The sequence below is a fragment of the Aethalodelphis obliquidens genome, unplaced genomic scaffold, assembly GCF_003676395.1.
Source record: "Aethalodelphis obliquidens isolate GAN/ISIS:26980383/991018 unplaced genomic scaffold, ASM367639v1 scaffold43, whole genome shotgun sequence".
Classification (NCBI taxonomy): domain Eukaryota; kingdom Metazoa; phylum Chordata; class Mammalia; order Artiodactyla; family Delphinidae; genus Aethalodelphis; species Aethalodelphis obliquidens.
This window is the reverse complement of record NW_020837987.1, coordinates 14,455,994-14,480,577: the sequence shown is the minus strand read 5'-3', so window position 1 is coordinate 14,480,577 and position 24,584 is coordinate 14,455,994. Positions and strand designations below refer to the sequence as shown.

At 50.3% G+C, this 24,584-nt stretch overlaps 3 protein-coding genes across 5 annotated transcripts in view; 1 reads left to right on the top strand and 2 right to left on the bottom strand.

The window, feature by feature from the left end:
* Window positions 1–804: 804 nt before the first annotated feature.
* Window positions 805–9,028, bottom strand: SIGLEC11 (sialic acid binding Ig like lectin 11). 3 transcript variants are annotated; one of them, XM_027080303.1, is made up of 9 exons: window positions 8,904–9,028; window positions 8,433–8,816; window positions 7,985–8,314; window positions 7,738–7,785; window positions 4,352–4,609; window positions 3,978–4,262; window positions 3,643–3,739; window positions 3,075–3,141; window positions 805–1,348 (listed from the first exon to the last, which is right to left on the bottom strand). In XM_027080303.1, the coding sequence occupies exons 1-9, from the start codon at window positions 8,944–8,946 to the stop codon at window positions 1,157–1,159; spliced, it is 1,704 nt and encodes a 567-aa protein (XP_026936104.1). In that variant the 5' UTR covers window positions 8,947–9,028; the 3' UTR covers window positions 805–1,156. The 3 variants fall into 3 exon arrangements, with proteins under 3 accessions (XP_026936104.1, XP_026936103.1, XP_026936105.1); XM_027080302.1 differs by lacking the exon at window positions 8,904–9,028 and having other exon boundaries at window positions 8,433–8,897; XM_027080304.1 differs by lacking the exon at window positions 8,904–9,028 and having other exon boundaries at window positions 7,985–8,272; window positions 8,433–8,897.
* Window positions 9,029–19,844: 10,816 nt separating this feature from the next.
* Window positions 19,845–24,584, bottom strand: part of ATF5 (activating transcription factor 5) — a 5,523-nt gene continuing 783 nt past the window's right edge. Inside the window, exons 2-3 of the mRNA XM_027080294.1 lie at window positions 23,255–23,551; window positions 19,845–22,018 (exon numbers count right to left, since the gene is read on the bottom strand). Of these exons, the coding sequence (XP_026936095.1) occupies window positions 21,357–22,018; window positions 23,255–23,432 (840 nt within the window). The 5' untranslated portion in view covers window positions 23,433–23,551 and the 3' untranslated portion in view covers window positions 19,845–21,356. The remainder of the gene's footprint in view (window positions 22,019–23,254; window positions 23,552–24,584) is intronic.
* IL4I1 (interleukin 4 induced 1) overlaps window positions 23,431–24,584 on the top strand; it is a 40,302-nt gene continuing 39,148 nt past the window's right edge. The window contains exons 1-2 of the mRNA XM_027080380.1: window positions 23,431–23,570; window positions 24,314–24,462. Of these exons, the coding sequence (XP_026936181.1) occupies window positions 23,431–23,570; window positions 24,314–24,462 (289 nt within the window). The remainder of the gene's footprint in view (window positions 23,571–24,313; window positions 24,463–24,584) is intronic.

Here is a 24,584-nt window from a genome sequence, read left to right as displayed (position 1 = left end):
AGGAAAAGAAATTCTTTTTTTTAATTTGAAGTATAGTTCATTTACAATGTTGTGTTAGTTTCAGGTGTACAGCAAAGTAATTCAGTTATACGTATAGATTCTTTTTCAGATTTTTTTCCCTTATTAGTTATTACAAGATAATGAATATGGTTCCCTGAGCTATGCAGTAGGTCCTTGTTGTTTATCTCTTTTATATATAGTAGTGTGTATCTGTTCATCCCAAACTCCTAATTTATCCCTCCCTGCCTCCTTTCCTCTTTGGTAACCATCTGTTTGTTTTCAACATCTGTGAGAAGAAATTCTGACTTGAAGTGGGTAATTACTGTGGCATTCCCACGATGATATTTTCAAAAAGACTTCATGTCTTGGAGAATGTGATCCTCTTACACAGATGTTATCAGATACTCTGCCAGCATGAGAGCACATGGAACCATCTTGTGTCATGTTGAGGAAGGGGGTAAAAAGTGGCAACCACGCTCTTGTTTTGTCGGTGGACACCATTTTTAAAGGTCATTGATCAAGAGATGCAACATGACCCTGAAAAATGGCAAAGCAAAATCCGCTATGAAAGATGGAATTACATGCTTCAACACCTCCAATTTGAAGAACAGTCATCAGCATGAAGTTATTAACTTTATGCCCAAAACACATTCCCTATCTTGGCCCATAATGCTCTTGTTGGGCATGTTTCCTCATGAATGGAAACAATGGAAAAAATTAAATGGACACTCAATGGAAAAAAGAACAAAATCAGTTGGATGTGACCCCCGTAAAAACTATATTACAATGTAAAGGGACACAGACTGGAAGTGCAAGGAATTTTATAAGCAGATTCTGCAAAACCAGAAACTTAAGGAGAACCAAAATATCAAGGACACAAAATTCAAGAGGTACCCGTGAATCATTGATTTCAGATAATCAGCGAATGATTTTTTTTGTCTGAGAAAATACACAAATTGAGTTTCCAGGAAGCAGGCTCAGAGAGAGGCCAGTATGCAATGTGTGGGGAGGAGGAAGTGCCCCAGGGGTGGGTCCCTGTGGAGGGGAGGGGGAGGGGGAGGGGCAGGTGGGGCGGAGGGATGCGATGCAGCCCGAGGACAGCCAGCCGAGTCTTTGGGGAGCTCTGGTCGGGGGAGGTCTCCAGAGCTGGGGGTCGTCATTTATGGATCTTGATCTCAGCATATTCGGTGGTGCTGGCGGCCTCCTGGTCCTGAGGCTCCCAGGGCCTCAGCATGTAGAAACTGAGGGAGGCGTAATGGAGCTCCCGTTCCACCCCAGAAGTGGGGGCGGCCACCACTGGTAGGGGGAGGTCCCGGAGGCTGCCTGGAGGACACTCATGCTGGTAACCCTGAGTGGAGGGAAAGAAGGGGGTCATATTAGGATAACAGGGCTGGAAGAGAGCAAGTGAGGTCCATAAGTAAACCTGCAAACTGAACATTCAGTCTTTCATCTATTCATTCCAGACATTGGCTGAGGCCCCCATTCATTGATTCATTCATTCATTCAACAAATGCTTGAGAGTAATAATGCCTGGCCCTTAGTAATTAGTTGCCAGTCTCCTGGATTCCTCACAACAATCTACTTGGGAGACACTATTATCCCCATTTATCAGGTGGAGAAATCGAAGCTAAGTAAATATCCCCAAATCACACATTTAGTCATTGGTAAGGCCAAGATGTATGCTAGATCTTTCTGACTCCAGTGCTGCCTTATGGAAGAGCTCCCCTGGTGCCAGGCTCTGAATATTCAGTGAGGAACAAAGAAGACACCATTCCTGACCTCCTGCAACTTGCTGGGGTGGGGGGGGGGGGATGGCGGGGAGCAGGCGTTAAAGCAGTAGTCAATTATATTACTATATAATTGCAAATTAAGATGGGACAAAAATGGGATGGATGGTGTGAGGACAGGGATTTGCTCAGACCTGGATGGCCCCTCAGGGACAACTCAGCATTTCAGAGGTTCAGGCAAACACAATCACCCAATTGCATTATGAACCCTAAAATCAAAGGATCTTGTTGTGCCAGAAAGGGTTAACCTTGCCCAAAGAAAATGTGACCCTTTGGCCCAGCACCTGGGAGGGAACTTCTAAGCCCTTGAAATATCCTGACTGATGAGAGTGTCTTTGTTCACCCGGGTCTTGGCCCACACTTGATGGTGTAACAATGTGACAGATGGTGGGGGCCTTGGGTCCCACAGTATCACACCTCTGCAGACACTGGACACTAAGCCATGTGGGCAGTCAGCCATGCCAACGTAACCAACTCCCAATAAAAATGCTGGGTATGGGAGAATTTCTTGGCCGTCCAGTGGTTAGGCCTCCTTATTTCCACTGCAGGGACATGAGTTCGATGCCTGGTCGGGGAACTGAGATCCCACAAGCTGCTCAGTGTGGCCAAAAAAAAGAAAAAACACTCTGGATGTGAAGGCTCAGGTGTGCTTCCCTGTCTGGCCCATACATGTTATCACACATCATTGCTGGGAGAATTAAGCACTTTCTGCACAATTCCACTTGAAAGAGGCAACTGGGTACTCATGCCTGGTCTCCCCCGGACTCTGCCCCATGTGCCTTTTCCCTTAGCTGATTTTAATCTCTGTCCTTGTCCTGTGATATACTATAACCATGAGTATAAAAGCTTTCAGTGAGTTTTGTGAGTCCTTCTGGTGAGTTATTGAAATTGAGCTTGTCTTGGGGACCCCCAAACTTGATAGTAGACAATAATTATTTTAAGGAGAGCCTTGTGGCATCCTGTCTTGGGGAGGTGAGGTAGGAAGTGGGGGGAAAGTGGGTCAGCGGTCCAGAGAGAAAGGAGGAGGTGGGGGTCGGGAGGGCCCAGTTGGAACTGAGTACAATCAGTAAGATGGCTGGGTGGTCCTTGGCTCTGAGAGAGGAGACAGAGAGCAGAGGGAAGGGTGACTCCCAGGTCACTGGGCTGGGTGACTGTGTTGATAGGGTCCAAGAGGAAAAGCTTGTGTGGGTCATGATGAGCGTCTAAGTCATCGAGAGGACTGCAGCCATGGCCATGCTGGGGAGATAGCCAGATGGAATCCCGAGGGACAGAGTGCCCGTCACTCACCTGGGAGGTGGGACCCAGCATGGAGGGCGCATCCTTCTCACCGGGGGCCTTCCTGAAGGTCTTCACTCTGAAAGGGGAAGCCAGGACCTTTCAGCAGCCCAGCTGGCTCAGAGCTTGGAGGGCGACTACTGTCCTCCCTGCTTAAGAGGATAGAAGGGCTGGGACTTCCCTGGCAGCCCAGTGGTTAAGACCCCAAGCTTCCACTGCAGGGGGCATGGGTTCGATCCCTGGTCAGGGAACTAAGATCCCAAGTGCCACACGGTGTGGCCCAAAAATAAGAAAAATTAAAAAAAAAAAACAAAAAAAGAGGCTAGAAGGGCTGACCGAGGCCAGGGGGTAGGGGGTGCGCCTCACCTTATTGACCTTCATAATGAGAACGGGCGCCCTTCACGGATGGCTGGGATGGAGGGGTGGGGACAGACCCTGCTCTGATTCCCTGACTCAAGGCCCAGTTCTCCAAAACCCTGCACCACCCAGATTCCTCCAGGGGAAGCTGCCTGGGACTCCAGGGCTCAGACCCCTTCCCACCCCCTGCACTCGCCTCCCTCCCCCAAGAGATGACACTCACGTGAAGAAGATGAGGCAGGAACAGAGACTGAGCAGGCCAGCGATGCCAGCTCCTCCGACGGCCCCCAGAATGAATTCTCCTCCAAGCTTGGGCTTCCCTGCAGATGATCGGGGTGTAGGGTGACTCCCCTCCAAGCCCCAGGACCCTCGTGCCCCTTCCTCCCACAGAATTTGAGCTCTCCTCTTCTGCAGCCCCCAACCAGCCAAAGAACAGAACTCTGCTCCCACCCCTGTCTCTCATCCCCTCCCGTCCAGGCCCCTCTCCCCACAAGCTCCATCTGCAAAGGATGGAGACTCCTTTCCCCCTAAGCCTCTGCCCTCAACAGGCCCCCTGACCTGGCAGCAGCAGGACAGTGGCGCTCTGGGCCCCGTGGACGTTCTGGGCCTCGCAGCCGAGTCTGAGGCCAGAGCTGAGCCCCTCGCGGAGGCTCAGGGAGCTGTTGGCCCAGGGCCCAGCCGAGTTGGAGGTGACCTTGAAGGAGGCGTTGCTGAAATTCCCCTCCAGCAGCCCCTCCCCCAGCCGCCAGCGCAGGGAGGGGGCCGGCTGGGCTCGGGAGGAACAGTCGCAGTGCGGACCCTCCTCCTCCTGGGAGCAAGAGGGTCCCAGCAGCTGCGGGGCGTCTGTGGGGAAGGAGAAGTATCAGCGTGCCCCTCCCCTCCCCCGGACCTGAGTGTCCTCTCCCTGGGTGTTCTCCCTCCTCCCAGCTCACTCTGCACAGAGAGACGCACGGAGGTCCGCAGGGAGCCCTGAGGATGCTGAGCTAGGCAGGTGAATTCGCCTTCATGGCCCGACACCACCCGGGGCACCTGCAGGACCCCGGGGTTCGAGGGATGTGAGGGGCTCAGGGTCCGGCTCCCCCGGGACCAGCTCAGTGTGGCTGGGGGGTTGCTGTCGGTGACACAGGCCAGGCGCAGAGATTCTCCTTCCAGGACAGGAAGAGATGAGCCGTTCCCCAGGTATTTCAGCTCTGGAGAGAGAGAGAGACAGAGACAAAGACAGAGACAGAGACACAGAGAGAGACAGACAGAGAGAAAGAGAGAGCTGAGCCCAGGCTATGAAGCCCTGTTTCTATGTCTCTCTCCTTTCTACTTTTTTTTTTAAGTTGGGAAGGAATCCCACAAGTAGTTTTTTAAGCAGCTTTATTGAGATATAATTCACATACCATGCAACTCCATTTACATATCACCTAAAAGTCATGCGATAACTATCACCGCAATCAATTTTAGAACATTTTCATGACCCCCCACGACACTCTGCACCCCTTAGCCACCACCCGCAATCCTCCCATCACCCCAGCCCTACGCAACCACTAATTTCTGTCTCTATGGATTTGTCTCTTCCGACCATGGCGTGTAAATATCCAGCTTCTTCCCCTCAGCATGATGTTTCCAAGGTTCATCTACGTGTATCAGTGCCTCATTCCTTTTCGTGGCTGAATCTCATCCATTGTCCGAATAGACCATGTTTTGTTCATCTGTCCATCTGTGGATGGACACAGGTTGCCCCTTAACTTCTCTGAGGCATTTGCCCTCATCCACGTTTCTCTCCTTCCTTCCTGAACTGCTCACCATTAGCCGTTCAAGTATCCAAAATTCAAGTCCCAGATCCTTCAAGGCTCTTCAGGACCTGGTCTCTACCTCCTCACCTCCTTTGCCCCGGTTATCTCAGGATATATAGGGCGTTCACATCTCGCATTCTAAAATTCACAGAGGAAGGAAGGGGTGTCCAGAATGAAGTCCCTCCCACACTGACTCCCCAAGTGACAAATTCCTCTTGTCCCAGGCAACATTCATTGCCAGTTTCTCGTGTGGCCACTCCAGAGCTATTCTGTCATAGCCTCATCTAGTGGCATCGATAATAGACATCCCTGAGGGACCTCCCTGGTGGTCCAGAGGTTAAGACTCCGTGCTCCCAAGGCAGGGGGCCCAGGTTTGATCCGTGGTCAGGGAACTAGAGCCCGCATGCCACGACTAAAAAAAAAAAAAAAAAAAGATGCTGCATGCCACAGCTAAGACCCAGCACAGCCAAATAAATAAATTAATTAAAAAATTATATATATATATACACATCCCTGAGGCCCCACAATTATGCTCCTGGCCCTAAGACTTATAATCTCATAACTCAGAGTAGGGCCTGTGACCCAGTAGATCAGCACCCTTCAGGAGCTGGTTAGAAATGCAGATTTGCAGGCCTTGCTGAGCCTCCAGAGTAAGAATCTTCATTGTCACAAGATTGTTGAGAAATGTGTGTGCTCCATCAAGCTTTAGAAGTATTGCCCAAAAGAAAGGCTATTCTGTTTGCCCAGGGAATGGGGAATGTTTGAAGGGACATTCCCAGGAAAACTAAAATCAGTGAACTCAAACACTTGTCAAAAGTAGAATGGATAGGGCTTCCCTGGTGGCACAGTGGTTGAGAGTCTGCCTGCCGATGCAGGGGACACGGGTTCGTGCCCCGGTCCGGGAAGATCCCACATGCCGTGGAGCGGCTGGGCCCGTGGGCCATGGCCGCTGAGCCTGCGCGTCCAGAGCCTGTGCTCTGCAACGGGAGAGGCCACAGCAGTGAGAGGCCCGCGTACCGCAAAAAAAAAAAAAAAAAAAGTAGAATGGAAAAGAGAAAAACAAAAATGGAATGGAAAACTAAGTTCCGCAGTGGAATGGTCTGTCGACAAGGAGACATGGTCATTACAGCTCCAAGCACTGTGGGTGAAAGTCAAGATCATGAGATGTTGCCACACCAAAGTCAAGGCAGCTCTGCCACAGAAAATCCACTCCCAGGTACAGACTCAAAAGAATTGACATCAGGGACTCAAACAGTTACTTGTCCAGGAATGTTCAGAGAAGCACCATTCACAATGGCCACAAGGTAGAAACAACCCAAATGCCCATCAGCAGATGGATGGAGAAACAGATGGTGGTCCATCCACACAGTGGAATATTATTCAGCCGTAAAAAAGGAGGGAAGTTCTGATCAATGCTACAATGTGGATGAACCTTGAAAACATCACATTAAGTGAAGGAAGCCAGACACAAAAGTCCACATATGGTATAATTCCATTTCTGTAAATGTCCAGAATTCATAGCAAGTTCACAGAGACAGAAAGTAGATGAGTAGTTGCCTGGGGCTGGAGAGAGGGGAGAAGAGGACTTGAGTACTTAACAGGTACAGGGCTTTCTTTCTGGGTGATGGGAAAGTTTTGGAATTAGGTTGAGCTGGGTAGTTGCACCACATTGTGAATGTCCTAATGTGGACAGTGGTTAAGAATCCGCCTGCCAATGCAGGGGACACGGGTTCAAGCCCTGGTCCAGGAAGATCCCAAGTACCATGGAGCAACTAAGCCCATGCGCCGCAACTAGCAAGCCTGCGCTCTAGAGCACGCCAGCCACAACTACTGAGCCCACGTGCCACAACTACTGAAGCCCGCGCGCCTAGAGCCCGTGCTCCGCAGCAAGAGAAGCCTGCACACCGAGACGAAGAGCAGGCCCCTCTCGCCACAACTAGAGAAAGCCCGCGTGCAGCAGCAAAGACCCAAGGCAGCCAAAAATAAAGAAATACATATTTTTTAAATAAATAAAGTAAAATGAAATCAATAAAAAGAAGAATCACACAAAATTCAGTGTAGTGGCTTTCTCCGAGGCCAGAAGGGAGGGGCTAAAATCGGGTGCTCCAAAGGTGGAGATGATCTTCCAGTTCTTACCCAGGGTGGTAAGTACCACCCGGGTCTTCCTTTTTTTTTTTTTTTTTTTGTGGTACACGGTCCTCTCACTGCTGTGGCCTCTCCCGTTGCGGAGCACAGGCTCCGGATGCGCAGGCTCAGCGGCCATGGCTCACGGGCCCAGCCGCTCCGCGGCATGTGGGATCTTCCCAGATCGGGGCACGAACCCGTGTCCCCTGCATCGGCAGGCGGACTCTCAACCACTGCGCCACCAGGGAAGCCCCGGGTCTTCCTTTTATGGTGTTTCCTCATAATTTGCATATGTTTGACAAATCATCTTCGCACGAAATGAATAGTAAATAAAAAACAATCTGTCTAGGAGTGAATGGGGGCTCTCCCGTCTTTCCCATCCCTGCTGTATCCCCACGGCCCTCCTTTCCTACCTGTGCCATTTCCTCGGGAGATGCTGATGGTCAGGTTCTGGGGGGCGTCTAGGGCAGAGAGACGCAGTGAGGAAGAGAGTCAGAGCTGACCCTTCCGCGCCCCCCACACCCCAGGAGGCACAGAACTGGAAGCACAGCAGAACAGGGCCTACATCCTTCCGGCAGACCCTCCCAGCCCCTGGCCTGTGGGTCACCGGCGCCGATTCCCCGCCCCGCGAGCACCCCGCCATCCTGATTCCGCGCTCACAGAACACGTTGAGCCTGATGGTCCTCTCCGTGCTCACGCCAGCCCTGCAGAAGGTCACCCGGCAGGTGAGGTTGGTGCCGTGGTCCTGCGGGCCGGGGGTGAGCAGGATCTCCGAGGAGTTATAGGCCCCCTTCGAGTCCAGTCCCGGGGGGTGGAGGGCAGCCCCGGTCCAGGAGATGGTGGGCGGTGTGGCCTGGTCACAGGCCCCTGGCACGGAGCATGTCACGTGGCTGCTAGAGCCGGACTCCAGGGGCTCCTTGATGTAGATATCGGGGGTCCGTGTCAGCGCTGGAGAGCAGAGAGGGAGAAGCCAGACCACAGAGGGGACCCCTGTGTGTGCCCAGCCCTGATGTGACCATGCGCCAGTGTCCCCCTTAGGGGTGGAGGGACAGGGGGGTCCGTCCTTCCCCCCCATCCCTGTTATCTGTTCCTGGGGACCCTTCCGTACCTGTCACGTTCACAATGAGCAGGTTATTTTTGTAACTATGTTTCACATCACCTCCCATCAGCTGAAAATAATAGTTTCCACTGTCCCCCTTCCGGGCGTCTGTGATGCCCAGGGAGCAGTTGTTCGCCCCAGGGTCCCCGAGGAGATGGAATGGGATTTTTCTCTTCTTTTTTACTCCCCTGCCCGGGTTGTTTGTGGCCATGGGAAGGTCCATTTGGGATGGTCTGTCCACTTTCCGGAACCATTCACCGTAAATGGGTGTAGAGTCGGTCTGGCCAAGCAAAGGATAGGAGACGGTGCAGGGCACAAGGACACGCAAACCCTCCTGCACTGTCACCGATTCCTGCACTTGCAGCTGGTACCACGGATCCTGCTGCAGGGACCCTGGGGGGACACAGAGGCTCAGCTGCAGCTCCAGCCCCAGCCCTGTCCTGACCGGGACCCTGCTCTCCCCACTATCCATGCACTCACCCTCCCGTAGCAGGGGCAGCGGCAGCAGCAGCAACCTGTCCATGTCCAAGGGGCCAGGAGTTTCCAGGACTGTCCAGTTTCTGGACCTGCCTGTCTGTCCGGGGAGGAAGCCCCAACAGGAAGCTTCTGGGGGAGAGGGGCGCAGTGACCATCCACAGATGAGTGAAAGAGGAAGCTCGGAACTGCAAATGTCTGGAAGACATCTCTTCTGACTTCTCCTTTCGTAGATGGAAGCACCAGAGCAGAGAGAGGATACGGGGCTGCTCTAAACCCTGACCCCAGAAGCAGCCACCCTGGGTCAGCCTAGGGGGAGGGCGGTGCCGGGAGCGGGGCTCTCCCAGGAAACAGGCGGGGAAAGGCTCCAGGTGAGGTGCTGGAAACAGGGATTCATTCATTCATTCATTTATTCATTCATTCATTCATTTGCCAGGCAAACATCTACTGCACGCAGGGGCTGCAGGCAGTGGAGGGTATGACCTCACAAATCCTGCCTCACTTTTGCATGACCCCAAACCTAGTGCCCCCACCCAGGCTCTCCAAAGTCTACTCACCTCCCTGCCTGTCTTGGGGCCGTGTATGTGTCCACACAAGGATCCCAGCTCCACAGTACGAAGTGGAACATCTGCACACGGCTTCATGCTCAGAAGGGCTTCCCGCCTGGGGTTTGATGCTCTGAGGTTGCCATCTTGAAATTCCTAATAATTTTATCTTTGAGTTTGCATTTTGTAAGTGAAGTCTAATGGATAAGGAGTGCATGCCGGGGGGATTGGAACTTTGAATCACACGCGGTCAATCCGGGGACGTCCTGGATCTGGAGACAGCTTCTGGGCCCACCCTCGCACCCCCATCCCACCACTTGGGCACAGAGAGGGTCTGGAGTGTGCTGAGTTGAGTGGGTGCCTGTGAGTGTCTGCACTGCCCATCCCCCAAGTCAAGCCCAAGGGATTGGACGTTAACTAGCAAATATAAACACTATGAACAGGGACTTCCCTGGTGGCCCAGTGGTTAAGAATCCATCTTGCGATGCAGGGGATGCCAGTTCAATCCCTTGTTGGGGAACTAAGATCCCATGTGCCATGGGGCAACTAAGCTCGTGCACTGCAACTAGAGAGCCCAAGTGCTGCAACTACAGAACCCACGCGCTCTGGAGCCCACGCCACAACGAGAGAGAAACCCGTGCACTACAACGAAAGATCCCGCATGCCACAACTAAGACCCATTGCAGCCAAAAATAAATAAATAATAAATCTATTTTAAAAATGGTTAAAATGGTAAATTTTATGTTATGGGTATTTTAAGACAATTTTTTTTAATGTTAAGAGAAAAACAAAACATGACTGATAGACTGTCCATGGAAAAAAGGAAAAAGGTTTTTCCTGCTTTTTTTTTTTGTCAAAGGGACCTCACATTTTCATTTTGCTCAGGGGCCTGCAAAAGATTTAGGCAGCACTTGTAAGAAGCTTCCAGACTCAGACCTGCCCTAAGAGGAGAGCGTGGTCAGCACTGCCCAGAGGCTGGGTTGATGAGCATCTGTCCCTCTCCTGAGGGTCGGGACAACATAGGAATGAAGGACACATATCTGGGACCACTCTGCTGGCATCTAACCCAACTTCTCAAGTGACTGGCAATACATGTAGTAAAGAATTAACCTCATCCAAAGAGAGGCGTGGGCTTTACCCAGCTCCTGGGAGGGAATCCTAAGCCCTTGGCATGTGTGTCTCGGTGTCCACATTTCCTTTTTATTTTTTAATAAGAATACTGGTCATATCGGATTAGGCCCACCCTAATGACCTCACCTTAACTTGATCACCTGCAAAGACCCTGTTTCCAAATAAGTTCACATTCACAGGTACTGGGGGTTAGGTCTTGAACATCTTTTTTGGAGGGACACAATTCAACCCATAACAGACCCCCAGTAAAAACGCTGGACACCAAGGTTTATACTCCACAAATGCTGTCACACATCGTTGCTGGGTGTATTGGTCAGCTTTGAGTTGCCATAAGATACCACACACTGGGCAGCTTAAACAACAGAAATGTATCAACACTTTCTCACAATTCTGGAGGCCAGAAGTCCAAGATCCAGGTGTTAGCTTGGCGAGGGTCTGCTTCCTGGCTGGCAGATAGCTGCCTTCTCACTGTGCCCTCACATGTCAGAGACAGAGAGAGGGAGAGAGAGAGAACTGTGATGTCTCTGTGTCTCTTCCTATAAGGGCACTAATCCTATTGCATAAGGGTCCCACCCTTATGACCTCATTTAACCTTAATTACCCCCTTGTTTCTATCTCCAAATACAGTCACATTGAGGGGGTTAGGGCTTCAACATATGAATTGGGGATGGGGGGATTCAGTCCATAGCACTCGGACAATTAAGCACTGTCCACATGACTTCACTGGGAGAGACCACCGGAACCTTGTGCCTGGCCTCCCCTGGACCCTGTCCTGTGAACTTTGCAGATTTTATTTTATTCTATTCTATTCTAAATTTTTTTCTTTGACCGTGCAGCGTGACTTACAGGATCTTTGTTCCTCCACCAGGGATGGAAGCCGGGGCCCCAGCAGTGAGAGTGCGGAATCCTAACCACTGGATGGCCAGGGAATTCCTTCCTTGGCAAATTGTGACCTGTGTCCTTTTGTTGTAACAAATCCTGAGTATAACAGTTTCTCTGAATTCTTTAAGTCCTTCCAATGAATCATCAAACTTCAGGGTGGTCTTGGGGATCCACAGAACAGTCTGTTTCCCTCCTCCTCCTCAGACTGTGGTGCAGAAAGCCACCGTTTACCTAAGTGGGGGCGACGGTGCCCACCTGCCTGGGTCTGCCCATCCTGGGGACCAGCGCTCGCCTTTTCGAGCGCCCTCTGGTGGACCTGCAGTGGTCAGCTCTCAAAGAGCCCAGAACTTGTCTAGGATGGAAAGTTGCTGACCAGGAAAATTGCTGAGTTTATCACAAATACATAAAAAGGAAATGGATAAATGCAGCCTGAAAAGCACAGAAAATGCACAGAGGAAATCCTCAGTTCCTCTTCATCTACAACCAGTTTCTCACTTTACTTCCCTATCGCTTGTCTCTCAAACAGGAGGCAACATCACTTTTTTTTTTTTAATATTCATTTTTTTTTATTTGGCTGTGTGGGGTCTTAGTTGTGGTACACGGATCTTCGATCTTTGTTGCAACATGTTTTTGTTTTGTTTTGTTTAATTGAGGCAGGCAGGATCTTCGATCTTCCTTGCGACGTTTTTGTTTTGGTTTGGTTTGGTTTTAGTTGCAAGATGTGAACTCCTAGTTGAAGCATATGGGATCCAGCTTCCTGACCAGGGATCAAACCAGGGCCCCCTGCACTGGGAGTACAGAGCCTTAGCCACTGGACCAACATGGACGTCCCTGGAGGCAACATCACTTTTAACTAAATGGTCCCAGCTGGTACCAAGGTGCCCATCCCTCCTCTTGCACTTGCTACGCTGTCGTCTACAGCCCGGCCTGGACCCCATGGAGAGCAGGCCTTGGGGGCAGTCTCTGAGGAGAAGGGAAACCAGGATCTCTGTCTCTGACTCGATCACTCTGCCTTGTCTTGGTTTGAGTCAGTTTTCCAATTTCTACAGAATTGCAAAACAGGCCCCGAAAACTTCCCTTCTTTCAAATCAAGTAGACTATTCATTGCTTTTCCAATAGATGGCCAGAAAGAATGGGGGTGGGGAGGTCAGCCACTGGTAGAATTTCTGGGAGACTCAGGACCACATGGTATGGACACAGTGCTGAGGACCAAGCTGTCACCCAAAGTCAGGAGCACTATTCTTTCTCTTCCATGGGAGATGTCATTGCCTCTGGGCCTCCTTGGCCTGAAAACTAGGTCCAGTTGCCTGGATATAGAGCTCCACCATTCCCGGGAGAAATAGTAGGGTGGCGAGTTTACCCCAGGACTCACAATGAATAACACCCAAATGGGTGTGTGTCAGCTTGTGTACGTGTGCAAGTGTGTTTGGGGCCCAGAGCAGGCCATCTCAAAATGTGCTTCAATGGCATATTGATTATTTTGCATTATAGTTACTCAAGAAACTGCCAGGACTTCCCTGGTGGTGCAGTGGTTAAGAATCTGCCTGCCAATGCAGGGGACACGGGTTCCAGCCCTGTTCCGGGAAAAATGGACCAACTAAGCCTGTGCATCACAACTACTGAGCCTGTGCTGTACAGCCCGCGAGCCATAACTACTGAGCCCACATACCACAACTACTGAAGCCCACGCACCTAGAGCCTGTGCTCCGCAACAAGAGAAGCCTCCGCAGTGAGAAGCCCGCGCACCACAGCAAAGAGTAGCCCCCGCTCCCCACAACTAGAGAAAGCCCATGCGCAGCAACAAAGACCCAGCACAGCCATAAATAAATAAAAATAAATAAATAGATAGAAGCGGCCAACTCAAGAGGACACTCTGACCCTCCTTTCTGCTTCCCTGAGAGCAGGACATAAATCTCTCAAGTGAAAGGTGCCCTCCCCACATCTGGAGGGAGAAGGACACCCTTATCAGCAGACCTAGGGAATTCGAGGCGAGAAGCCTGTGTGAACAAACCTCGTTACTTCTTTAATTTACTACCCCAAGGCTAAATTCTCACTAGATTCTTCACTCATTGGGCACCCAAAGCCCAAGTCTCTTTGTCCTGTCAATTCCTCACAGTTTTGTTTCTTTGCCTAAAAAGCATAAAACCTGCCCAATTTGGCCACTTCTTAGGTCCCATTCCAGGTGGAGGGTTCCAGAAGACAGTGTATGTGATCGGCTGAATAATGGCCCCCAGAGACATCCCCATCTTAATCCCCGGAACGTGTGAATACGTGTTACCTTGCAGGGCAAAAGACCTTTGCAGGTGTGAGCACATTAAAGCTCTTGGCGGGGGTGGGGGTGGGGGTGGGGGTGGTGGGGGGAGGGGGGAGAGATTCTCCAGGTGGAGCCTCGTTGTGATCACAAGTTTATAAGACAGAGGCAGAGGGAGCATGGACCACAGCAGAGGTAAATGATAGACGATGATCAAAGAGATGGCAGTGATGCCATCGCCAGAACCTGCAAGAAGCAAGAAAGAGATTCACCTTTGAGACCCTCCAGGAGGAACCAACCCTGCTGACACCTTGATTTATCTCCCTGAGACTCTGTTTGGACTTTTAGACTCCAGAACCGTAAGAGAATGCATTTGGGTTGTTTTAAGTTTAAGTTGAAGCCCTACTCCCTTGAGAGGCTCTAGAGGAGAATCCATCCCCTTGCCTCAAGGCCCCTTCCGCCATCTGCAAAGCCAATGGCGTAGCATCTTCTCTGTCTGCCTCTGCTTTCATCTGCTTTTCCATCACACGGGCTTCTCTTCTGTGTTCAAATCTCCCTCCACCTCCCTCTTAGGAGAATGCTTGTGGTTCCATTTAGGGCCAATGCAGGGAATCCGAGATAATTGCCCCATCTCAAAATGCTTAATTTAATCACATAGGCTAAGTCATTTCTGCCATAGAAATTAACATTCACAGGTTTCCAAAGATTACGAACTGGATGTCTTTGAGAGCTCTGTTCTTGCACATAAATATTGCATGATTCCTTTTATATGAAGTATTCGGACTGGGCAAAGCCACAGGGACAGAAAGCAGATGAATGGTTTCCAGGAGCTGGGGGGAGAGGGGTTTTGGGGGTGATTGCTTAACGGGTCCAGGCTTCCTGTTTGGGGGTGGGGGAGGGGATGAAACAGTTCTGGAGCGAGATAGTGGTGATGGTTGCACAACACTGTGAACGTGCTAAATGCCACTGAATTATACAGTTTAAGATGGTTAAAATGGTAAATGTCATGTTATGTATGTTTTTATTGAAGTATAGTTGATTTACAATGTTGTGTTAGTGTCAGGTATACAGCAAAGTGATTCAGTTATACATATATATCTATCCTTTATCAGATTCTTTTCCATTATAGGTTACTACAAGATATTGAATATAGTTCCCTGTGCTATACAGTAGGTCCTACTTTATATATAGTAGTGTATATCTGCTAATTACCAATTCCAAATTTATCCCTACCCCACTTTCCCCTTTGGTAACCATAAGTTTGTTTTCCATGTCTGTGAGTCTATTTCTGGTTTGTAAATAAGGTCATTTGTATCATTTTTTTAGATTCTACAAATAAGCGCTATCATATGATATCTTTCTTTGTCTGACTTACTTCACTTAGTATGATCATCTCTAGGTCCATCCATGTTGCTGCAAATGGCATTATTTCATTCTTTTTTGTGGATGAGTAATATTCCATTGTGTGTGTGTATATATATATATCACATCTTCTTTACCCATTCTTCTGTCGATGGAAATTTAGGTTGCTTCCCTGTCTTGCTACTGTAAACAGTGCTGCTATATATTTTGTATTTTTAACACAATTTTTTTAAGTCCTCAGGGCCACTAATACAGAAACAGCACATTTCTGGCTATTATCAACATAGTAATACAAACCAGCTATGAAACAGGACTGAGTCATTTACCCCCTGGTGGATTATTTTCCTAGCACTACCGTAATAAAGCACCACAAATGTGGTGCTTAAATTGACAGAAATGTATTTTCTCACAGTTCTGGAGGCTAGAAGTCCAAAATCATGGTGTTGGCAGGGCTCTCCTCTCTCCGAAGTCTCTAGGGAAGGACCCTTCCTTGCCTCTTCCAGCTTCTGGTGGCTGCTGGCAATCTCTGGCATCCCTTGGCTTGTGGATGCATCCCTGCCTCTGTCTTCACCTGGCCTTCTCCCTGCATGTCTGTCTCTGTGTTTCTTTTCTTCTTGTAAGGACATCAGTTATATGGGATGAATGACCCACCCTACTGTAATGTGACCTCATCTTAACCAATTACATCTGCAATGACACTATTTCCAAACAAAGTCACATTCTGGGGCTCTGGGAAGAACATAAATGTGGAGGAGACACTATCCAACCCAGTACACTTGGTCAGATGGTCATTGGGAACTCCAGGTGGAACTTGAACACGGTTGAACATTCAGGGCAAGACCACAGAGCAGCATACGTAGGTGATACAGGAATCTCGGGACCTGTTAATGTAACTGGCCTTTGCCATCTGGCCCTGTTAGATCCCTTCTCCTGAAGGAGGGTTAATGCCACGCCCAAGCTTACTTCATAATTCATCACAGTTCAGTACTGAAGAGGCAGTATAGCTCCATAACACTTACTGACCAGCTCACATTACTTTCTCTTTATGCCTTTACTGCAATCTGGATGTCGCTCATTGTAAGAAAATGATTTATTTACTTGTCTGGCTATTCCACTGACCCAGAGACAGGGCCCCACGCTAGATTCAGCTGTGACTCCAGTACTAACTGTTGTCTAGTTGGACCCTGGGCTCCTTTGCAGTATTTCACTGGCTTTGGCAGCTCCCCGCCCCCCGCCAACTACGCCAAGGGAACTGGGTTTACTTCTACCGCAAGCACAATGCCGAGGAAAAACTCTGGTCATGGAATCAAGGTCGCTGGACTCAACTCAGAGATCTCCCTAGGTGGGGAAATGTGGCTTTGGTGATTCACTCCCCTACTGTGATCCTCAGTTTTCTCTTCTGTAAAGTGGGAATTTTTAGCAATTGGTTTAACAAATACATCAGGCCCTTCAAAGTGATTTACAACTATTAACTCACTTAATGCTCAGACAGCCCTATCAAGCAGGTGCTATTAGTCCCATTTTAGAGCAGAGGAAACTGAGGCACAGAGAGGCTAAGCGAGCTGCCCAAGGTCACACAGCCGCCTGGATTCCACCCCGGGTTGTCTCGCGCCAGACTAGGCTGGGAGGCCTTCCTGTACCGGCAGGGTGGTGAATTTGAGGTCTCGTCCGTCCTCCCATACAGGGATGTGAGCTCTGGGAGGTGCACAGAGGCATTTAATGAACACTGTGGAATGAAGGGATGAGTGGATATTTTAGGATGGCCACATCCCTTCGTGACCGCCTGCACCCTCCTGTCGCTTTCTGTTCTGGGAATTCTATTCGTGGTCAGGGCTTCTAGTCCCAGTAAACCGGATCCTCGGGGCGAGAGCAGACCCCAAGGAAATCACGGGCTAGGGCTGAGTCAAGGTTGGAGGTTAACCCACTCACAGCGGGGCACAGCGCCACCTGGCGGCGGAGTCCTGCTAAGACAGAGACGCCGGGAGACCAGGAACGTTTGCTTTGGGTGTGGTTGAATCGGCAGCTTTGAAAGGGAGTTGATAGCGGGTGGGCAGTTGTCTGAAAATCAGTATTTGATACTGGGTGCTTCATAACTTTGGCTCAGGTAAATGTCAGCACTGTCACAAATAAATATGTTTTACTGTCGAGTGGAGAAGGGCAAAACCTGCCCCTTTGGCCAGGTCAGCCCTCAGGTGGAATTTCAGCCCCAATTCACAACACCTGGCTGGCCCAAGTGTCGAGACTTGAATTTAAGTAGAAATAAATACGAACATAGCAGTTCTCACGCTTTTTGGTCTCAGAGACCCCTTTGCACTCTTAAATAAATAAGAGACCCCAAAGAACTTTTGTTTGCATGGGTTATATCTATCAATATTTATAGTCCCACGTGCCAGGACTCAAACCCAGCCAGAACCCAGATTGGGACTTGAATCCACAGTCTTTTAATCGAGATCACACACCTGGTCTCAGGACTTAATGAAGCTCAGTTTCTTGATGTCTCGCTTCAGAAAAAGTTCAGTGAGAGACAAAGTGATAGGTAAGAAGTGGATTTATTTAGAGAGAAACACACTCCACCAACAAAATGTGGGCCATCTCAGAAGGCAAGAAGCCCTGAAGTATGGGGTGGTTAGTTTTTATGGGCTGGGTAATTTCACAGCCTAATGAGTGGCAGGATTATTCCAACTATTTGGGGGAGGAGGCGGAGATTTCCAGGAATTGGGCCACTGCCCACTTTTTGGCCTTTTATGGTTAACCTCTGAACTGTCATGGCGCTGGTGGGTGTGTCATTTAGCATATGCTAATGTATTAAAATGAGGCTCAAGGTCCACTGGAAGTCAAATCTTCTGCCATCTCGGACCTAGTTAGTTCTAACCAGTTTTTGTCATGTCCTATGGTTATGTCATTCTTTTAAAGGTTGTGCCCTGTCCCTTTCCTTCCTGTTTCAGTTTTAGCAATTAAAATTACAAAACTTTTAAATTGAGAATACACAAACACATATTCCATTAGCCGTCAGAGTAACGATGTCATACATCACATAACCTCTGGAAAATTCCAGAGAGAGAGGGAGAGGGAGAGGGAGAGAGGGAGGCAAATAACATCTTACTATTGCTATGAAAATAGTTTTAACTTTGTAAAATACCTTAAAGTGCCTTGGGGACGCTGAGGTCCCCAGACAACATTGGGAACTGCTGGCCTAGAAGCCCCTGCATCCCTGTATTCCTGACCCTGGCTGACTCTCTTAGTTCTATCTTAATGACCAGACTCCCTAACATCCAGTTTCCCCTTTTCCTTTTGGTAATAGGACCACCTAGGCTCTGGCTGAGAAAATGACCACCCATCTAGAGACTATATTTCCCAGGCTACTTTGCAGGTAGGTGTTCCCACGTGACAAATTTCAGCCAAAGGAAGGGAGCAGAAAAGATGTGGAAAACTCCCAGCTCACATCCTTAAAAGGAGGGACCTTAAAAGGAGGCTGCTTGCTCTCCAGTATCTCTTTGCCCTTTCCTGCTTTCCGTAACAAAGTTATAGCGATGATGACTTGGCTTCAACTGTCTTGAAGAGGCTGACATTTTAGGAGAATGGTTCCCAAATTGTGGTCCCCAGACCAGCTGTAGCTGCAGCAGTGGCACCTGGGGCTTTGTGAGAGAGGCAAATTCTCAGGCCCCATCCAAGACCTGCTGAATCAGAAACTCTGGGGCATGGGGCCCAGGACTGTGTTTCCAAAAACCGTCCAGGGGATTCTGATGCACAATCAAGTTTGAGGACCAGAGCTGGGAGATGTGGAGCAACAAGGTAGAAGGAAACTGGGTCCATGGATCACCTCAGCAGGTAGGGCAGACCTACTCCCTGCCCCACCTACCAGTGTGGATATTTACATGAGAAAATCAATCCATCCCACTAAAGCCTCTGTTATGTGGTCTTTGGTAAATCAATACCTTAATCGACAGTATATTTAAATACACTCCTTGATTCTTCTTGAATTAAAAATTTTAGGCATACACCACACAACCGTCAGAAATGGCTACTATTGGGTTGGCCAAAAAGTTCGTTCGGGTTTTTTCCATAATGAACCTTTTGGCCAACTCAATTTTTTTTTTTTTTTTGCTGTACGCGGGCCTCTCACCATTGTGGCCTCTCCCGTTGCAGAGCACAGGCTCCGGACGCGCAGGCTCAGCGGCCATGGCTCACGGGCCCAGCCGCTCCACGGCATGTGGGATCTTCCCGGACTGGGGCACGAACCCGCGTCCCCTGCATCAGCAGGCGGATTCTCAACCACTGTACCACCAGGGAAGCCCTGGCCAACTCAATATTAAACAAAAAATTTTTTTTTTAAAAAAAGGAAAAGACTAAGTTGGCAAGGATTGGAGAAACTGGAACCCTTGTGTACTGGTGGTGGGAACGTAAAATGGTGCCACCGCTGTGGAACACAGCTGGGCATTTCCTAAAAAAATTAAAAATAGAATTACCATTTGATTCAACAATTCTACTTCTGGTTGAAACTTGAGGACCTTGAATAGTACCTCATATAAGTGGAATCATACACTATCTTTTGTGACTGCCTTATTTCACTTAGCGTAATGTCCTCAAGGTTCATCCATGTGGTAGCATGTGTTAAAATTTCCTTCCTTTTTAAGGCTGAATCATATTCCATTCCTACAGCTAGGAGTATCCGTGTAACATAGCTCTAGACAATGAGATGTAAGCAGAAATCTACCAGAGTCAGCTAAGAAAGATTTGACCTCCTGTCTCAAATTTAGATACAATGCCTGGAGCTGTGGCCTCCATCCCGTGACCCTGATGTAAAAGCCAAGAGAATCAGAGAGACTTCAGCTGACAGCAGCAGCCTCTCCTCTAGACTTCTGTGGGAAAAAACTTACGTGCACACCACTGATGGGCAGGTCTGCTGTTACTTGCAGCCAAAAGCATTTATAACTAATACACTTGGTCAAGTGATATCACCTCTGTCTCCCCAACCGGAATGTAGGTTCCACAGTGGCAGAAAACATGACTCTGTTCACCACTATGTGACCAGCCCTCCCTCTCCCAGCCAGCGCCCGGCAGAGCCCACACAGATGGAATGAGTGTTTGCGGTTATTCATCCAAAACCTAACAATACCTTCCTCTGGGGTTGACTGAAATAATCATGCAAAATGCTTAAAATAGCGCTCGGTACACAGTAAGCCTTCAAAAAACAGATGTAGCTGAATGTCTCCGCCATGGCTACCAGGCCACCTCCCACTTCCTCCCGACTTCCCCTGGGAAGCTCTGCTCAGACGGCTGGCTCTTCATCACAGGGTACCCCACAACTGTGCTGCAGCCATCCAGCCCCTTTTGGTGTCACCCTTTTTGGTGACGAGGACCACGTGGAGCTCGCACCTTTGGCTATTCTCTCTCTTCCCTGTCTACGTAAGTAACAAATGGAAGCTAAAGTGGGTCTTGTACACTTACCAGTTCAATCAGTCCCATCTTGGCCTTGACTGTGTGTCGGTGTGTGTGCTTGACCGTAAGTATTATGTTATTTCCATTATTATCATTATCGTCTTTGGTCTAAGACTGCCCTCCGAGCAACTTCTCCTCTCAAAGACAAGACGCACAGCCAGAGGAAATTCTTCATTTTATTTCCACTCACAACCCCCAGAAAGGATCAGTCCCTGCCCTCCCTCACCTAGAGGCAGCCCCTCCCCCAACACCTTCACAAAACACTGATTTCCTCCCAGAACTAAAAGGAACACCCAGTCACCCATTATGGCCATTCCCCCCCACCCACCCACCTCCCCAGCTGCCCACTTATCCACCTGCTCTGTGAACTCGGCCACCTTTTGGTTCCACCCCAAAATGTAGTTCCCCAAGGTCACTTGGCTTATTTTGCTTGTATTCTACGGGCAGCTTTCTTAAAGCCCTCCCTGACTTAGTCTCCAGATGGCTTCCCTGCCCTCCTTTGCATAGACGTTCTGCAGAGATTCCTGGCCTCACTTCCCTGCTTGAGACCAGGTTTCCAAGCTCTCCCCTGCCCCCCCAATTTCCCATGGGCCTGTGTTCCTCAGCTGTTAGTTGAAGGGTATAGATGTTGACTAAGGCCAAACATCCCATGATTCTGGGGAGGGAGGAGGGGAGCAAATTCAGAATGGACAGGAAAGGAGGCAAGGATAAAAGGGGAGGGGGAGGGGAAGTTTGGACGGCAGCTAGAGGCAGGGGGATGATGGGGGACCTCCCAGCTCAGCCCCAGGAACAGAAGTGAGCCACAGCCGAAGAGCAGCATGCCCGCTATGGCCTGAAGACCCGGCCCAGCTAGCTGGGCCGGGTCCTCTGGCTCCGAGCCTTGTACACTTCGATAAGCAGATCCTTGACGTACTGGATCTCCCGCTCCACCGACTCAGCCCTCTCCCTCAGCTCCCGGTTCCGGGCCTCCAGCCCCTGGCACTCGCCCTCCAGGGCCTCGCCCTCTGCACGCTTCCTCTGGCGGTACCTCAGAGCTGCTGACTTGTTCTGGTCTCTCTTCTTTTGCTTGCGGTCCCCTCGGGTGGCGGCAGGATTGGGGTAGGGGGTGGGGCGGGAGGGTTGAGGGGGAGGAGAAGGGGGTTGCTGTGGGGGGCACAGGGGCGCCAACCCCGAGTCCCCCTGCTCGGCCTCACTGCGGCAGTAGATGGCCAGCAAGTCGAGGGTGTCCGGGGCCGGGGTCGGGGGGAGGTCAAAGGTGGGCAGGGGGAGGGGAAGGGAGAGGGCGGGTGCCGGTGCTGGCTGTGTCGGAGGTGGGGAGGATGATGGGAGGAGTGGGTCATCAAGGAAGTCTTCCATCTGCTCCAGCTCCTTCTTGAGGAGGGAGGCCATAGCTTCCAGGTCAGGTGGGGGTGGGGAAGGTGGGGGGAGGGCACCTGAGGGCAAGGGGGGCTCCAGAGGGAGGAGGGCTGTAAAGTCCACCCTCTCGGTCATCCAGTCAGAGAAGCCGTCGCCTGGAGGATTGGAGAGGGACAGAAAGCTCCTTGAGTTCCTAAGCCTCCACCCAACCAGGTCCCACTCACGACTACTTCATTCGTCCCATTCGTTGAGTAAAACCACCAACCAGCCAATCAGTCAACCAACCAATCAAGGAATCATCAAACCAGTCAACAGACCAACAGACCAGCCAACTAACCGACCAATTAGCCAAACAATCAATGAACCAGTCAACCAACCAATGACCCAAACAACAAAACAGTCAACCAGCCATTTCTTCAACCATTCTAACATCCTCTTTACCGATTAGCCTGCATCTGTGGTTTCTTGATTTACCCTCTAGTTTACTCGTAAACGGCAAACTAAATCACACATAAACACACCCTGTTTCATCTTTAATTAATTATTTAAAACCCACTATGTACCAAGCATTTGGGATACACTAATGAATAAAACACTTCCTGCCTCAAGAGCTCTGCCTATGCTGTTTCCTCCACCTGAAAAGCTCTTCCCCTTTTTTTTTTTTTTTTTTTTTTGCAGTACACGGGCCCAGCCGCTCCACGGCATGTGAGATCTTCCCGGACCGGGGCACGAACCCCTGTCCCCTGCATCGGCAGGCGGACTCTCAACCACTGCACCACCAGGGAAGCCCAGTTCTTCCCTTTTCATGGCTCATTCCTTACCATTCTTTAGGTCTCAGCCAAAATGTTACTGACTTGGAGAGGGTTTCCTGGCTCCCCGCTCTAAACGTGTCCTTGTTGTCATTTTTAAAAAATATATTTATTTATATATTTATTTATTTTTATTTATTTAGTTGCGCCGGGTCTTAGTTGAGGCAGGCAGGCTCCTTAGTTGCAGCATGCGGACTCTTAGTTGCGGCATGCGTGTGGGATCTAGTTCCCTGACCAGGGATCGAACCTGGGCCCCCTGCATTGGGAGTCTTAACCACTGCGCCACCAGGAAAATCCCCCTTGTCATTTTTAAGCTCAGCTACTAAGTGTTTCCCACTTATCCCCATGCATCATGGTTTAATATGTCTCTTGTCTGTCTCCCCAGTAAAGTGTGAGCTCCAAGAGGGCAGGGATCATGTCGGTCTTGTTTCCAGCTGTATCCCCAGCACCTAAGACAGTGCCTGACATATTGTACATGCTCAATAAATACTTATTGAATGAGTGAAAAGTGAATGAATGAATTCTTCTCCCCTGCCCCCCACAGCCCAGCTCACCCCACCTCCATTCTTTGCCTGCCCTTACCTGCCAGGGGCTCTCCCCCCGCTGGAAGCCCGCCCTCTAGGGCTCCCCCAAGGACCTCATAGGGGCCCAGGGGGTCAGGGGCCAGGGGGAGTTTCCCATAGTCTACGAGCCAGCCCAGCCCGCTAGCTGGGAGCAGGGTCCTGTCCAGCTCCAGCCCCAGGGTCGCCAGGAGTGACATGGCTGCAGCACGGGCGTTGGGCACGGATGGCAATGGAGAAGGCTGCACCAACAAGTGGCAGGAGGCTCTGGCGGTTACTCAGCTGCTCGAAGACAGGCACCAAGGCAAAAGCGGAGTACCTACGAGTGTGACACAAAAGTGAGTGGGTCGGGGCCAGCCTCACCTACTGCCAAAGCCATGGGGAAACCAAGCCATACCCCCAGGGCCCCGGGATTCCTTGCCCTTTCAGAATTCTAAATCTGCCCTTTCTTTCCCCAAATCTGAGCCCCACCTATTCCCAAGGGAATTCTCTTTAGGCCCGACTTACTTTTCTTCAGAATTCCCCAGACCCAATCCTTCCAATACAGAAACCTATGGTCTCCCAGGGGAATTTCCTTAAGTCCCTCCCACCTACCGCATAATATTCCATTTCATTAAAAAAAACACTCAATCCCAGGGGAATTTTCTTGCAGCCACACCTCTTCCTCTAAAATACATTCTTTAGGCCCCACCTCCTCCCTAGAGTCCATCTCAAATCTCTTCCCAGGGGAATTCCCCCCTGTCCCGCCCCTTCATCAATGTCATCCGTTCGAATCCCACCCTTCCCTTTGAATTTTGCGGTGATTGCCACTGTCCTTCCAAATCCCGCCCCCACGGTTTATTTTAGCTCCACCCCTCCCCGACGATTCCCCAGAGGCCTCGCCTCTTTCTCAGATAGAAACACCATCCCCTCAGCTAACGGTTTTCTTAGTCCCGCCCCTTCTCACCGTGGGTTACCCCCCCAAGCCCCACCCCCCGTGACGCCTCTTATCCTAGCTCCATCCCCTTAAACGGGTCGTTTCTAATTCCCGCCTTCTCCCCTGTCAATCTAAACCAGTCCCCCCCCCCCCCGCCCTCCGGAGGTGCCTGAATGAAACGGAGGGAAGATGTGCTTTGCGCCTGAGCAAAGTGGAGGCGGGCGGGTGGAGGCTGCAGGCGGAGAACAGCTCCTCACTCTCCGCCATCCACACGCGGCTCTCTCGCCGAGGGCTAAAGCGCATGCTCCACCGCCGTAGCGGCCCCATTGCTCCCTCAGGCCTCCGCCCTCCTGGGGGTCAGTGCGCACGTGCGGCTGCTTACTGCCCGCCCTTTGCATAGAAATACTACCGCTGGTGGACAAATGCGCATGAGCAA

Excerpts from the sequence above, each read along its gene's own strand:
- SIGLEC11 (XM_027080302.1), bottom strand. The coding sequence starts at position 8,895 with ATGGATAGTGGGGAGAGCAGGGTCCCGGTCAGGACAGGGCTGGGGCTG. Across the intron at positions 7,786-7,984 it reads CATCAGGCTCAACGTGTTCT|ACGCCCCCCAGAACCTGACC; the intron begins GTGAGCGCGGAA and ends TCTCTGCCCTAG. Across the intron at positions 3,142-3,642 it reads TCCTGCCTCATCTTCTTCAC|AGTGAAGACCTTCAGGAAGG; the intron begins GTGAGTGTCATC and ends TTCCCCTTTCAG.